Below are 16,810 nucleotides of genomic sequence, written 5' to 3'. Positions count from 1 at the left end.
CTCACTGCAACCTCTGCCTCCTGGATTCAAGTGGTGTTTCTGTCTTAGTCTCCCAATTAGCTGGGATTACAGGCTCCCGCCACCACACCTGGCTAATTTTTTTGTATTTTAGTAGAGAGGGGGTTTCAGCATGCTGGCCAGGCTGGTTTCCAACTCCTGACCTCAAGTGATCCACTCACCTCAGCCTCTTAAAGTGCTAGGATTACAGATGTGAGCCACCGTGCCAGGCCGCAATGTTTTAAAAAGAAAAACGTACATAATTTTGCACTTCCATATAGGAAAACCTCTTTATTTTCTTCAAGATAACATATGCGCCAACTCTTTAAGTAATTGACTCTTCTTGGCAGGGGTTGTTGGAAAAATTAAATCAGTTGCTAATGACAAGAAAGAACATCTTGCGTTTAAATATTTGCACATTTTGCCTAGCTCAGAGCCAATTCAAAGAATTTTCTCTTCCATAAGCAAGTGTTTTCCATCATCCTGACAACATCTCTCTGTGGTAGGTAGAAAAGCAGGTACCAACAGGAAAAAAAAAAAATCATTAGATCACCAGAAAGACAAAGAAAAGACAAAGCAAATGCTTAGTTGCTATGGAGGAGGTACACTGACAATACAAAAGACTTTTTTTTTTCACTGCTCTTTTCTTTTTTATCTAAATTTGGGAATTGTCTGCTTTATTTCTTCTTATTTTAGATTTTTTAAAATCTAAAATTTGGGAATCGTCTGCTTTATTTCTTCTTATTTTAAACAAACATTCCAACATTTGAAGTTGCATAATCATATAAATTTCAACATAGGGGGACAGATATTTACCTGTTTATTTTGTATTTTTAGTACAGACAGGATTTCACCATGTTGGCCAGGCCGGTTTTGAACTCCTGACCTCAAGTGATCCACCCACCTCGGCCTCCTAAGGTGCTGGGATTACAGGCGTGAGCCACTGTGGCCAGCCGCAATTTACCACATATACCTGAAACCTTTGAACCTTTAACCTTTTTTCCAGATTTAAAGGGCCTTAAATTTCCAGTTCAAAACACATTTGGCTCCTTCTGTCTGGCATCTATATCAAGGTGGTATTATATTTACTTTTGAGGTCAATATTTTTGAAAGGTGTTGTCATGTAAAGGGGGAAAAGGAGGGGCTTTGGATTCAATGAGTTCTGAGTTTGAATTCCATTTTTACCATTCACCATCACCTTGGAAAAATCTATTTCTTTAAGCTCCAGATCCAACAGCTGAAAAATGGGTTTACAGTATCCTCCTTGTGAGGTTGTCATAAGACTCAAGACATAAATAACAAAGCACCATGTTTGCACCTGATAAGTACAGAGCATTGTTAGTTTCTGCTATTCAAGGGCCCCAAATCTAGGGGCATATCAGTGTCCTTGACCGAATCTCCACTTCTTTAATGTAAGGGGACTAAGGAAGGCAGTAGGTACGGTTTGAGTGCTTGCTAGCACCTATAATGACATAGAGCAGGCAGCTTCTGTCCATTTTTGTGGCATCATTTTCGTTGTGCATTTTATATCATCTGTGAGCTGAGACTGATGTATCAACAGCTAGACTTCAAAAACAGACTCTGCAGTTTTCTCACAATCAGCTGTGAATTATTCTTCCTTTTCATTCGCCATATAAAGCCAATTTCCTGTCACTTGTTATTGTTTACCGAACAAATGCTGAAAACACAAACATGAAGAAGAAGAAGACGATGACGAGGAAGAAGAAGAAGAAGAAGAAGAAGAAGAAGAAGAAGAAGAAGAAGAAGAAGAAGAAGAAGAAGAAGAAGGAGAAGGAGAAGGAGGAGGAGGAGGAGGAGGAGGAGGAGGAGGAGGAGGAGGAGGAGGAGGAGGAGGAGAAGGAGAAGCAGAAGGGGAAGAAGAAGGGTAAAAAGAAGAAGAAGAGGAGGAAGAAGAGGAAGAAGAAGAGGAGGAGAAGGAGGAGGAAGAGGAAGGAGAAGGAGAGGAAGAGGAAGAAGAAGAAGAAAAAGGAGAAGGAGGAGAAGGAGAAGGAGGAGAAGAAGAAGAAGATTCACTGAATACCCAGAATGTGCCTTTCTCTATACTGGGAATTTAAAAAGACTCACTCTCTGAATGAATGAATAACCCCACCTAAATTGACTCAAACTGTACAGAAATCTGTTATGAAACAATGAGACAGATGTGATATTAGAATGCTCTTTAAGGACAGTAGCAGCCACAGGGAGGGAATACATGTTTACCTTACTGAAGCCAGGTTTAAGAAAGGCTTCTCATTAGGAGACAACATTTAAGTGGTATTTTGAAGGATGCATAGGAGATTTTTACAGGGAAGTGTGATCTTAGAAAGAAGAGAGAACAGCATGTACAGAGACCAGGTGGTGCCCAACAGCATAACGTGCTTCCAGAGCTCTGAGCATCTGTCAGAGTACAACAGATAGTGGGTGGGGCAGAAAAGGTCAAGAAGAGCATGCAAAGATAGGCACGGCTTGACATAGCAATGACTTTCTTGTGTGAATTCCTTTTCATCAAAAATAACTTTTCATACACTATCAAGACAGTCTACTGCCTCACTTTTCTGCTTTGTAATTCTGTTGGAAAAGTTTTCAACCATTCAGGAAGTTTTGCCTGATTAAAAATTTAAAGAGACTAAGTTCATTTTTTCAAATAAAATATCCCCAAAGCATGTTTCCTCAACTTATGAGAACCGTAATAATAGCAATAATAATAATAACAAAAGAACAACCTTTTTTTTTTGTTTGTTTTCATGTGACTCCATGGGCCAGGCTTTGTGCTAGATGTTTTGCAAGCTTTATCTCTGTTAAGATTTGAAAAACAAAAAACAAAAACAAAAAACACTAGAGATAGCTGCTATTATCCCTACTTATAGTTTATCAAACCAAAAACTGAGGTTCAGAAAGGTAAAATAAAGTCAAGCAGTTAGTATCTATCTAAGCATTCACCCACAGATCTGGAGAGTTACAAAGTCCCCTCTGCTCAGCCTCCGGCACTGGCCCTAACCTCTGAAACCTCTCTGTCCTATGCCCATCATAGGCTTGGATGCCCCCAGCCAGATGGAGGTGAAAGATGTCACAGACACCACTGCTTTGATCACCTGGTTCAAGCCCCTGGCTGAGATCGACGGCATTGAGCTGACCTACGGCATCAAAGATGTGCCAGGCGACCGTACCACCATCGATCTCACAGAGGACGAGAATCAGTATTCCATCGGGAACCTGAAGCCTGACACTGAGTACGAGGTGTCCCTCATCTCCCGCAGAGGCGACATGTCAAGCAACCCAGCCAAAGAGACCTTCACAACAGGTAAAAGGCCTCCGCCTGTTAACAGATACAGTAAAGGAAAGATGGAAAGATTTCCATCCCACTCCATGTTGGGGTATCTTCCAGGCTCATTTTACAGTTAAAAAAAAAAAAGGAGTATTTCTACTCATGTAAATTTTAAAATATTGTAGCAACTTATTAATTAATTTTTCAAAAAAAATTTCCAAATAACCTTCCAAAGCACTTTTGGGGCTGGGGGGCCTATATAGAAGATGCTGGTCAGATATTCTCAGACAAAAGTTCTGATTAAAATAAAGTTCAAATAAATATTTTTACAGTATGTGGAAAACATATATGACAAATGAGCCTGCTAGCACCTTGGCCTATGGCATTATTTTAAAAGCTCGAAAGTGTCCATTTTTCATTCAGTAAATATTTTTTCAGAGCTCAGTAAGTACTTTGTGAATTATTAGAAATTTGATGAGGAGGCTGGGTGCGGTGGCTCATGCCTGTAATCGCAGCACTCTGGCAGGCTGGTGCAGGCAGATCACGAGGTCAAGAACTCAAGACCATCCTGGTCAACATGGCAAAACCCTGTCTCTACTAAAAATACAAAAATTGGGGTCGGGTGCAGTGGCTCACACCTGTAATCCCAGCACTCTGGGAGGCCGAGGCGGGCGGATCATGAGATCAGGAGATTGAGACCATACTGGCTAACACAGTGAAATCCCATCTCCACTAAAAATACAAAAAAATTTGCCAGGCATGGTGGTGGGTGCCTGTAGTCCCAGCTACAGGCTGAGAGAGGAGAATGGCATGAACCCGGGAGGCAGAGCTTGCAGTGAGCCGAGATTGCGCCACTGCACTCCAACCTGGGTGACAGAGTGAGACTCCGTTTCAAAAATAAAAATAAAAATAAAAATAAATAAATTTTAAAAAATAACTGGGCATGGTGGTGTGCTCCTGTAATCCCAGCTACTCAGGAGGCTGAGGCAGGAGAATCACTTGAACCCAGGAAGCAGGGGTTGCAGTGAGCCGAGATCGTGCCACTACACTCCAGCCTGGTGACAGAGCGAGACTCTGTCTCAAAAAAAGAAAGAAAGAAAGAAATATGATGAGAAAATGCAAAAGACCAGCTTTTACACGCATGAGCTTATTTTTAAGTCTTTGCATTGTTCTTTAACCACAAAGTCTGAGAAAAACACAAATGACTAAAGTGTCGCACTCATCCATAATAGGGAAAGGTGCCAAATCTGTAGCACTTGTTTAGATTTGCACATCAACTATGGGGACAGATGAGTGTGCTGAGAATTTTGTAATTTATCTCCAGTTCCAGGCACATTTCATTTGTCAGCTTGGGCTATCAAAGACTCTTGCTCTCTTGTGACTGATATGTTCAATGCAAATGTTCCTTCTTCTCTCAAACAGGCCTCGATGCTCCCAGGAATCTTCGACGTGTTTCCCAGACAGATAACAGCATCACCCTTGAATGGAGGAATGGCAAGGCAGCTATTGACAGTTACAGAATTAAGTATGCTCCCATCTCTGGAGGGGACCACGCTGAGGTTGATGTTCCAAAGAGCCAACAAGCCACAACCAAAACCACACTCACAGGTGAGCTCTGCATCTCTGCAAGCCTGAGCCAGCCAGTCCTAGAGGGCCCTTAAAGGATGGGCACCTGCTCCCATGTGTCCCCATTTGCAATCCTCAGAAATAAGTCCGATTTCCAGAAATACTGCTTACTTGGATTGCAGCGAGTTCTTTTGTAAAACATTCTGAACATTGGTCGTCGCCTCCAGAGACCAATTCAAAGCCATTTTTATCATCCTCTGAAAGTCTTTCTGATTTCAGGATGAATCTCAACTTGCACATTCTCTCCTTAGGTCTGAGGCCGGGAACTGAATATGGGATTGGAGTTTCTGCTGTGAAGGAAGACAAGGAGAGCAATCCAGCGACCATTAATGCAGCCACAGGTGAGGCACACCTGGGATTCCCATCCCACTGAGCAGGTGCTGGGCAGATGAGACAGGGCCCATGTGACCAAAACCTATTCAAAGAGAAAAAGTAGAAGCCCAGAGGAGAAAGGGCCCTGTAGTATCATCTAGCCCCAATGTCAAAATTCAAAAGGAACGTAAGTGTGGTCCATCTGTATGATGCCAACATCATCCCCTGTACGGAAAGAGAGACTGGGGATTTTTGTTGTTGTTGTTGTTGTTTTTGAGATGGAGTCTCACTCTGTCACCAAGCTGGAGTGCAGTGGCGTGATCTCAGCTGCGTGATCTCAGCTCACTGCAACCTCCACCTCCTGGGTTCAAGAGATTCTCCTGCCTCAGCCTACCAAGTAGCTGGGACTACAGGTGTGTGCCACCCTGCCCAGCTAATTTTTGTATTTTTAGTAGAGACTGGGTTTCGCCGTGTTGGCCAGGATGGTCTCGATCTCTTGACCACATGATCCACCCGCCTCAGCCTCCCAAAGTGCTGGGATTGGACTCGTGAGCCACTATGCCCAGCAGGGAGTTTTTAAAAGAAAAATTGGAACCAGGCTTTATAAGAAATTCATGAACATTTTTAAGTTGGTAATCAATTGCATCTTTTAAATAAACCATTGTCTAGTCCAAACACATCTGTGGGGTTTTCTCTGAGAAAACACCTAACTTTTATACCCCTGTCAAGCAGATTATAAGTAACGGGATTGTAGTTTAAGTCCAGGCTCTGCACTTACCTGTCATATCCTGTAGCCAAGCCTGTAGGTGAAGATGCTGAAGGGTTACCTGATTTGAGGTCATTGATTCTTTCCTCAAGATTTTTTTTCCATTTTTCTAAGAAGTGTGCACTGCAAAAAGAAAACTCCTCCTCTGCCTCTCCCCCAGCCCCCAGCCCCCAGCCCCCAGCTTACCTCCCTGCAGACACTATGAGGAAGAGGGAGGCTGGTGTATAAAGAGGAGATGGAGCATCATTGAGCTTCTACATTATGCAGGATGCAAGGCTGGGCATTTACATGCCAATTCTTTTTCTTTTAATCTTTTGATTTTGAGATAATTGCAGATTCATATGCAATTTTGAGAAATTATACAGAGAGATTCCCTGTGCCCATCACCCAGGTTCCCCCAAGGATAGCATCTTGCATAAATGTAGATGAATATAACAACTGAGAAATTAACATTGGTGTAATCTGTCAACTCTATATTGTACCAGTTTTGCACACACTCATTCATGTGTGTGTACATACTTTGTTCTATGCAATTTTCTCGCACATGTAGATTTGTGAATGCACCACTAGATTCAAGATACAGAACAGTCTTACTACAAGAATCCCATGTGCTACCCTTTGCAGCCACAGCCACCTCCCTCCCTTTGCCCCTCTGCCTAACCCTGGGCATTCATTTATCTGTTCTTCATCTCTATGATTTTGCCATTTCAAGAATGCTGCATAAATGGGATCCTACACATATTAATCCATTTGTGTTACTGTAACAAGAATATCTTAGACCAAGTAACTTATAAACAGAAGGAATTTATTTCTCACAGTTCTGAAGGGCGCAAAGTCCAAGATCAAGATGCCAGCAGATTTGGTGTCTGATGAGGGCCTGCTTTCTGGCTGACAGCGGGCCATCTTTTTACTGTTCCCTCACAGGACAGAAGGGGCAAGGCCTCCTTTATAAGGGCACTACTCCCATTCATGAGGCCTCCCAAAAGTCCCTAGATCCAAATACCTTCACTCTGGGGATTAGGTTTCAACATAAGAACTTTAGGGAGGCACAGACATTCAGTGCATAGCGATACAGCATGTAACCTTTTGAAACTGGCTTTTTTTCCTTCAGCATAACTCTCGAGATTCATCTAAATTGCTTCTTTTATCAATAGTTGATTCCTTTTAACCGCTTCAAATTTGACTAGCATTTCACGGAATGGATATTCCATGACATTTTTAATCTTCTCAGACTCCAGTGGAGTCATGTGGATAATGTATAATTAGACCTATTTTACAAAAGTAAAAAGAGAGACCCAGAGAGGTGACTCTCCTGTGGTCCCTCAGCTCCTCTGTGGCAAACCTAGGATTCCAGCCCAGGGGCAGTTGACTTTCAACCCCAGAAGCAGCCCTGCCTTGCAGCCTGAAGAGCATTCATCTCTCTGTTCTCCTCCCAGAGTTGGACACACCCAAGGACCTTCGGGTTTCTGAAACTGCAGAGACCAGCCTGACCCTGTTCTGGAAGACCCCGTTGGCCAAGTTTGACCGCTACCGCCTCAATTACAGCCTCCCCACAGGCCAGTGGGTGGGAGTGCAGCTTCCAAGAAACACCACTTCCTATGTCTTGAGAGGCCTGGAACCAGGACAGGAGTACAATGTCCTCCTGACAGCCGAGAAAGGCAGGCACAAAAGCAAGCCCGCAAGCGTGAAGGCATCCACTGGTGAGTCTGCCCTGAGCTTCCTCCAAACTCTAGGTTGATTCTGAGGTTAGCAGATCTGCTCAGTCAGGGTGTCCTTACATGAGAAAGCCAAATGCAAAAGCAAGCCACTTTGTCCATCCCTGAAGTCCCTAAACACCACTTTGAAAGCATTGCTTATTCGTCTTTCCTGCCTCCTGTCAATTGATACAGCAAAGTTCCCCCACTGGGAAATAGGGGTTTTAAAATAAAATATTTCTTCCTAGGAGAACTTAAAACCTCAGGGTTTGTGTTTCAATTTACCTATGATTTTTGTTTTCTTTTTTTAACTGTGTGTGCATCACAGAATCTTTTGTTTCTTGTTTATTTCCTTCTTTTAGCTTAACAATTAACTTACCTTTCATTTTACTTCATTTAAAGATGGTCAAGATGTTGGTAATAATATTTTTTTGGTTATTTTACACAAACTGTTTTTATTCCAGGTCTTTTGCTTTCTGCCAAGGTTACCCCTGAAGAGTGGCATATGGCCATTTGAGACTTCCACGGTGCCCTCTCATTTTCTCTTTTCTCTTAATCATTAAGACATTAACCTAGTTTGTCTATGATGACAGCTGAATCCTGACATTGTGGCCCATGCAACCTGTGTCCATTCTGGCCCATGCAACCTGTTCGCTGAACCTGCTGCCATGCTTACTTGGTGGCTAAACTGAAGAGACAACCAGGTTTTTAAAATATTTCCTCCTTTATGAAAAATCAGCCTATTCAATTTTGGCCACCAAATATTCAAAAAGTATAGGTGGAAAATGTTACTTCTCCAGGGTTTGGCAAGTAACAGTCTTTACTTCCAATTTAATGAGTAAGCATGTTTTGAGTACCTACTGCATACATTGTGCAGTACAGATATTTGAGGAAAAGTAGTTCCCAAAGTCAGCATTGTTATGTGGACTAATTTGTGCCTGCTCATAGTGCTTGGGGAAGACTAGATACTCAGAATGCTAGACAGAACTCAAGAAAAAGAGTGATCCAAGGAAATCAGGAGAGCTGACAAAGGTGTTACGGCAAGAGATGTTATTCCAGTTGAAGCTTGATATGCAAGAAAAGGGTTAGAAGCATGGATATATTTGGAAATGGCTTGAAGAGTCTTTCTCACAGTATCTTCGGTCTCAAATCACAGTCACTTACACAAGATAGAAGTTGGTTTTCTTTCTTATAAAATGAATCTGGAGCTGGGAGGTACAGGGATAACAGTAATTTCAAATTGTCAGGCACCAAGGCTGCTTCTGTCTTTCTTTTCCACCATTTTTAGTCCTTGGCTTCCATTCTCAGAGTCATCTCAGTGTCACAACATGGCTGCTGTAGTACATCCATTACATCTGTGTTCTAGGCAGCATAAGGGAGGGAGAACCAAAACTCCCAAAGAGGAGCACCTTCTAGGTGAGTCTTTCTGGAAATTCCACCAATCACTTCTCCTCATAGTTCACTGCCACTCTTAGCTGTAAGGGAGACAGGGAAAGGTAGTCTTCTGTCTGAACATGTTGCTTCCATACAAAATTGAGGTTATTTGTAAGAGAGAAATTTGGCAGACAATGAGCAGTCCCTGCCAGAGTCTGAAATGAGTTTACGTGGTCAATTCTGCTGACTCTGCATTGACTGCTTCCCACCCAACTATAAGATTATTGTCAAGGATGCTCTGAAAGAGTAATTTAATCAAAAATAAGGGAGGGGGATAGAATCAAGAAAAAATAAATCTATAGTAGAGATTTAATTTCAGCTTTATAAACATGAGCTTGTTATAAAGTGTCAAGGGGCAACAAATGAATCAGAAATACACAAAAGATGAAATCCCTCTCTTTCTTTCTCTCTTTCTATCTCTTTCTTCCTCTCTTTCTCTCTCTTTCTTCCCTCTTCCCTCCCTCCTCCTCCTCTTCCTCCTCCTCCTTCCTCTGCCCATCTGTCTTAGCTTTCCCTTAAGTTTGATAAATGCTGTATCTAAGAGAGATTCCTATTGCCCCTCAGTCATTCCACCTTCTGGTGATGGCCACATTGCCTCCTTCCTCCAGTGAGAAAGCCCCACACCTCCGCAGTCACTGAAGAGGTTTTATCTCCCTAAGATCCTGGGGTATGGGGCTTCTCCACTAGAGAAAGGAGGCAATGTGGCTATAACCAGGAGATTTACTAGCTAGAATTATTCTGTATCTGAATGAGAGCCCAATATTGGCATTCCAAAGCCTTAGCAGTTGCATTTCCCCACCATGCCTCCTTAATGCCATTTCAAAGATATCATGTTTCATATTTAAAGACATTCTTCAGTGTGGGAAAAATGTGCAAAGTTCTTTTTATTGGTTCTTCTCCACTGTCCACAGAATATTTCCCCCATCCCTTTTTCCACAGAAAAAAAAATATATGTTTCATTTAAGGTGAAGCAAACATTTCTTTCCCTCTCTTGAATTCTAACTTTTAAAGTCAATAAAATATATCACCATGCTCTGTGCTAAGTTGTGGGGTTAATAGGGCAAAGAAAATGGGTATCTAATTCCAAGGAACTCACTGTGTAGCAAATAGACAATGAGACAACATTCTACTCACTACGATCGAGGGTACAGAGGGTGCAGCCAGTGTGCAGGAGACACTGGATCTAACTTCAGAGAATCAGGAAAGGCTTACAGTGGGAAGGTGCTTTTGGACAGACAGGGCAAACATATAAAGGGCAAACATAGATGTGTTAAACTGAATAGGTAAAGAAGTAGAAGCCCAGGCACCTGGCCTTGGTAAGCATATAGGAAGAAAGAAAACAGGAAAAGTGAGAGCTCTTGGGTGAAGGAACCACGTGGCTGTAAGTCCTGAAATATTGCAGAGTTTTAGGTTCAACCCTCAGAAGCAAGACCCTTCCAGCTCTGTATCACTGGATTCTTATCAACAGAAGCCTGCAAGGCGCCACTCAATGTCTGTGGGGCTTACAGAAAAAATTGGAGAATCAGTGGCCCTGAAGAATTTCCCCCAGGGAATTCCAGGGTTTTAGTGATGGATTGGGCCATAATGTAAGCCTTTTTCTTGATGTGGCACCATACTAAAAGTCTGCACAACCTGGCCACCTATTGCACCTCTCACCCAAAGACCCAGCCATGGGTTACAGGGCCCTACAGAATCTGGCATGGCCAGCCCATCCTCTGACCTCAGTCCTGCTACTCATGCCCTTGCTCACTTCACCGTGGCCTCTTCGGCCTTTGCACTCTTTCTTAAGCTTGCTGAGCCTGCTCCCCTCCTCGGGCCTTAGCGTGTGCTGCTCTCACTGCTTAGATATCACTCTTCTCCCAGCGTTTCACAGAGCAGCTCAGGTGTGACCCAGAACAGAGGGCTTCTCTGACCACCAGCCTAAAAAGGCACTCCCATCCTGATCTACCCCTTCAAGCTGCTCTAGAGTTCCTTGTGATACTTACCTGCCTTGATATTATACAAGTAGTGGTTTACTCTAATACCTATGGCCTGCCTCCCCATCAGTGAGCAGAATGTAAGGACCAACTCCATTATCCACTGCTGCATCCCATCCCAGTGCCCTGAAGGCAGACAAGTTTGTGGTATGAGTTTCATGAGTGTTTGGGGACCCTGGCTACCCCGGAGTCAGCATTTCCATGGAATCTTCTGATTCTTCCTTTCCACTTCTGCATTAACACCCCAATTCTTTCCTTAAGGAGTAGGGGAAGGGAAGGGAAATCATTCCCTTGGAAAGTCTTCAATTCAGCTTAATCTGGATAGGAGGGAGGGAGGGAAGGAAGGAAGGAAGGAAGGAAGGAAGGAAGGAAGGAAGGAAGGAAGGAAGGCAGGCAGGCAAAAGGAGGAAAGAAGGGAGGCAGGGAATAAAGAAAGGTACTGGGTGTGTTGGCATTTTAAAAAAAAATGAGCATGTACCGGGCATCCTTCCCTCTCCACCTCTCCCATTCCTTCCCTTCTCTTTCCCTCTCCTCCACTCTATTCTATTCTCCTTCCCTCTCCTTCCTCCCTTCTCCTCTCTTCTCTCTCCTCTCCTCTCTCTCCCTTTTCTCTCTGCTTTTGTACTTTCATAAACCCAACTAAACCCTGCTTAAGGTCAACGCCAGGAATTTGCTGCATGCCGTAAGAGACAGGAGGCAGGGTTGATAGGTAGAAAGCCAGCAAAGCATCTTTTCATGGCAACATAAGCCTTGACAGTGACACCCCAGTAGCTCTCAGGAATTTTGGAAGAAGAGAGGTGGAATTTTGTTTTTAGCCACAGCTACCAGTAATAGAGAACATTCTGCTCTGATTTGCTATTTTGGTTTTCTCACAGACCAAACTGAAATTTATTCAAATATTTATTCATCCAACAAATATTTATTTCATACCTACTGTGGGTCAGGTGATGCCGGTGTATAGAACAGAAAGAAACAGCTCCTCTCAAGAAATGGTGCACGTTGCTATAAGAGAGAGAACCAAAACCAAAATTATAATGCTGGAGCTTATCTGTTTTAGAGGGATTTGTGGGAGGCTGCAGGAGCATAGAGACAGGAGCATCACAGACCTAAGCAAAATGAATGAAGAGCATTGGAGTAGGCTTTTTGGAAGAAGTGGTGTTTGGTTGAGTTCTGAAAAAGAAAAGGGGTTGGGCAAGTGGAGAAAGAGTCATGACATTTCCAGCAGGGGGAATAGCATCCAAAAAGCTGAAAGGCATGAGAAACTTTACCTTAGTGAATTGCAAGCTATACAGTCCTACTACATGATAGAGTGGGAAAACAGTAGGGTAGGAGGCTAGAGGCATCATCAGGGGCACCTGCAAAGGGGCAGTTACAAAGAAATCACTGAATGTTTTAAGGCAGCCAAGGCTTCTCATTTCAATTGTCTTATCTCTGTGAGATGAGAGTAAAGCCACTGAATATATCCTTTGGGGTTGTCAGACTTGGACATGACCATGCCTCTGCTATGGGAGAATCAGTCTTTCTCCCATAAGTGGCCACTGAAATGGGTTCCTCATCAAGCCAGCACTTGGTCATCACTATCTAGAAGATGGTAATAATCTACAGATTTTAAGTTGGCACTGTCAGAAATTCCTCCAGACCAGCTGCTCAACCCACCAGGACTACAGCAGTGGGGTTTCAAAATTCTGATTTCCCAAGCCCACTGACATTGTCTAGAGGGTAGATTCCAGTGCACAGCTGTAAGAAAAAGACAACAGCCTTTTCATAAAGAAATGCCAAGAAATTCAGTGTGGAATCTATAATGGAAACACTTGGCTTCTAGGGCAGTAAATTCACAGTATGTCATTTGTGGTTGAAATGTGGAGCCAGCATTTATGTGAAGCCTCTTGGTCCTCACCTTAACTATTCTCTACTGTATTTTTTATTCATAATATTCCCCCTTCTTTCATAATTCTGACCCCTCTCTCTTTAATTTAGGCACTGATTTTATTTGTGGAAGTTTGGCCACATACTGCCTCTCTGAGTTATAAACCAATGCTCTTTCTTGATTTGTCTACCAAAAAAAAAAAAAGAAAAAAGGTAGAGAAATAGCCAAAAGTGTTAGCAGAAGTACCAACACCATCACTATTACTATTTACTGAACAACACGACGTTATATAAAAAAATCACTCTATCGACTATATGAACAGATAAGACAGGATGTGGAGACCGTTAGGTGAAAGTATCAGTGGCATATTAAAAATCTGATTCAAAGAGATAAGATGATTCTCATCAGGAAGAGACATTTTCCAACGTGCATCTTTTCTCTCCATCCATCTCTTGCCACAGCTTAATGAGCAATCCACAATCACATTACCCCACCCCCCGTAAGGTAACTTTCCCAATATTTCTTGCAAGGGGGCATTTAAAATTTCTTTCATAGAAAAAAAATATGTTTTATGTAACAATTAGAGATAAAGATTAAAAGACAGACACCCGCAGAAGAAAGAAAGTAACTTAATTCACATGAAGGGGTATGTTGTCAATGACAGATTTGTTCCTGACAGGTGGACAGCAGAGGAACAAAAACAGGAAAGTGGGATAAGAAGGAGAGCTAAGAAGACATAGGACTGATTTAATTTTCACTTAGCTGTGTTTTGTCCTATACCTCTTTCTGCATCAGAACTGCTGGAGTATTTGAGAAGGACATGCTCTTGAGTGTATTTGTGTTTAAATCCCAAGGTCAAGGGTACAATCACTATATCAGGGCACTGTTTCTGGCCTCATAAGGCCCAGCAGGATTAAATTACTATATCAGATACTGTTTCTGACCTCACAATGCCCAGCAGGATTAAAGGTAGTTGACACCTCCTTTCTTTTCCTAAATCTAGATACATCACTTGCAGTTTGGGGTCCTTCCTTTCTCATAAAGACCATGTTTAGGTGGTTAAGAACTGCTTTGGAGCCTTGGGGGTAAGCTTCAGGACATGAGTCGGGGTTAAAGAGGAGTCTGTAGACTGTCATTCAAGATCAACCATTGCAAACATTTTCTGTAAAGGGCCAGATGGTAAATATTTTAGACTTTACAGGCCAGGCAGTTTACATCCCAATTATTCAACTGCACATTTCGTAACACAAAAGCAGCCATCAACAATGGAAGTGAACAATCATGGCTGTGTTCCAATAAAACTTTATCTGTGACACCAGAACTGGAATTTTATATGACTTGCATGCACCGTCAAATAATATTCTTCTTTGGATTTATTTCCCGACCATGTAAAAAAGTTAAAAATACTGTTGTTAGCTTGCTGACTACCAAAATAGCAGGCCAGACGTGGGCCTTGGGTAACAGTTTGTGGACCTCTGTTCTCAATCAAACAAAATTTGAAGAAGTATATGCTCTGACAATGTGAAACAAGTAGGAAGAATGTTCCCCAGAACTTGGAAACGTCTGAGTTAAATCAATTCTAGAAAAGAAATATTTTCTCCTCTGAAAGGATATCCTCAATCAAATTCCAAGCTAAGATTTTCAAGTTAGTAGCCGGCTCTAATGGACACATAAGACTCATTTGAAATTAGCAGCAATGTGAAGTATAAATAGAAAAAAACAATTTGTTCTTTTAAATGATTTAAAAGCAGTTTCTACTCTCTAGTTTACAGGATCCATTCCCAGAGAAATACTTTCCTTCCTCAACTATGCAAAGTCCACTTAAGCTCAGCCCTGGGCAAATTATCTCCCTTAAGTCAGGTTGAGACCAGTGAGTTTTTATGGAATTTTGTGCATTAAGGAGATGAATGAAGAGGGTGCGTTCAGTTTTACTTGAGCTTCATAAGATCTGCTTCTGCCAGGACCTCTTTCTTTTTTCTACTAAGGAACAGTTTTTCAAAGCGTCATCACTTTCCTCAGCTCAGGCTTAGTAATACTGTGTCAATGTGTCTCTGATCTTTACTAATATGATCTATGTAAATGATTTGAACCCTAGAAACTGATGAAATCCCAATATAAACTATAAAGCAGACCTCCCATAGGATATTGAGACAGCACAAAAAAGAAGAGGATTTTTTCTTTTTTCTTTTTTTTTTTTTTTGAGATGGAGTCTCACTCTGTCACCCAGGCTAGAGTGCAGTGACTCTATCTTGGCTCACTGCAATCTCAACCTCCCGGGCTCAAGTGATTCTCCTAACTCAGCCTCCCAAGTAGCCGGGATTACAGGCTCATGCCACCACATCCAGCTAATTTTTGTATTTTTAGCAGAGATGGGGTTTCGCCATGTTATCCGGGCTGGTCTTGAACTCCCGACCTCAGGTGATCTGCCCACCTTGGCCTCTCAAAAAAGAAGGGAATCTAAGAGGAGCCAATTGTCTCAAAATACAGAAGGTTGGACAGCTCAAATCAAGACCCCCAGAATAACTGAGGGCCACCCCCTTATGATGCAAGACATGTTCCGAAATGAAAACTGAAGCTCAGAGCATTGCTAACAAAGACGTATAGTTTTCTAAATCTGCAGGACACTGATCAATAGGAAAACACCATTTCCAAGAGAAAAACCCAAATATGCGTGAAGGAAAAATAATTTTTTTTTTTTTTTTTTTTTTTTTTTGGAGACAGGGTCTCACTCTATCCCCCAGACTGGAGTGCAACACGCCATCTTGGCTCACTGCAAACTCTGCCTTGTGGGTTCAAGCGATTCTCCTGCCTCAACCTCCTGAGTAGCTGGGATTACAGGCTCCCACCACGCCTGGCTAATTTTTGCATTTTTAGTAGAGACAGTGTTTCACCATGTTGGCCAGGCTGGTCTCGAACTCCTGACCTCACATGATCCACCCACCTCGGCCTCCCAAAGTGCTGGGATTACAGGCGTAAGCCACTGTGGCTGGCCGCAATAGAAATATTACATTGTTGTCCTACTGTGTTTTAATAGGGACAGCACCAGTAGGGGATGCAGTGAACAAAGTATGGCACTCGGACTGCAATGGCCTGTAGATGTGGCACTGGGCTTGCCATTCCCAGGTTCTCAGAAGCAAGACTTTCTGAGGAATACTTTAACTGACCCCATCTCTGTCATTATTCAGAACAAGCCCCTGAACTGGAAAACCTCACCGTGACTGAGGTTGGCTGGGATGGCCTCAGACTCAACTGGATCGCAGCTGACCAGGCCTATGAGCACTTTGTCATTCAAGTGCAAGAGGCCAACAAGGTGGAGGCAGCTCAGAACCTCACCGTGCCTGGCAACCTCCGGGCTATGGACATCCCGGGCCTCAAGGCTGCCACGCCTTATACAGTCTCCATCTATGGGGTGATCCAGGGCTATAGAACACCAGTGCTCTCTGCTGAGGCCTCCACAGGTATCTCTTTCCTTTCTATTTATAGCTTCTGTTTTTCCCAGCAGGAAACTGCCTGTGAATAATCAGACACGACTAGCTTTGGAATGGACTTGTTCTGCCACTAGTTATGTCTATGGGGTCTAACTGTGGCACCAGGCCATTATACTACAGAACCCCAATGCTTCACTCCACATGAATGACACCCTTGGGAGTTGTACAGAGCTCAACCTGAGGGACTAAACACACAGCTCCCATGGAGAGGGTCTTTAGCTCCATAAACAGCCTCCCTCCTGTTAAAGGACGTTCAGGCTCTGTATATGAAAGGGAAAGAAAATCACAAAATTCTCTCATCTACTGAGGGTTAAGGCAATTCTTTAAGATTTAAAAAACAAACAAACAAAATATTTTCCAACACTTCCCTCTCTTTGCTCTATTT

The 16,810-nt window shown here is 42.7% G+C and overlaps 1 protein-coding gene across 4 annotated transcripts in view; it reads left to right on the top strand.

Annotated features, from left to right (window-relative positions):
* TNC (tenascin C) overlaps positions 1-16,810 on the top strand; it is a 98,478-nt gene that overhangs the window by 37,206 nt on the left and 44,462 nt on the right. For all 4 annotated transcript variants that reach the window (XM_007968264.3, XM_037984247.2, XM_037984241.2 and 1 more), the window contains exons 7-11: positions 3,029-3,298; positions 4,685-4,870; positions 5,140-5,229; positions 7,403-7,666; positions 16,123-16,395. In XM_007968264.3, coding sequence (XP_007966455.3) covers positions 3,029-3,298; positions 4,685-4,870; positions 5,140-5,229; positions 7,403-7,666; positions 16,123-16,395 — 1,083 coding nt within the window. The remainder of the gene's footprint in view (positions 1-3,028; positions 3,299-4,684; positions 4,871-5,139; positions 5,230-7,402; positions 7,667-16,122; positions 16,396-16,810) is intronic.

This window comes from Chlorocebus sabaeus, chromosome 12, assembly GCF_047675955.1.
Source record: "Chlorocebus sabaeus isolate Y175 chromosome 12, mChlSab1.0.hap1, whole genome shotgun sequence".
Classification (NCBI taxonomy): domain Eukaryota; kingdom Metazoa; phylum Chordata; class Mammalia; order Primates; family Cercopithecidae; genus Chlorocebus; species Chlorocebus sabaeus.
The sequence above is the reverse complement of the archived record's forward strand: the minus strand, read 5'-3'. Positions and strand labels throughout refer to the sequence as shown.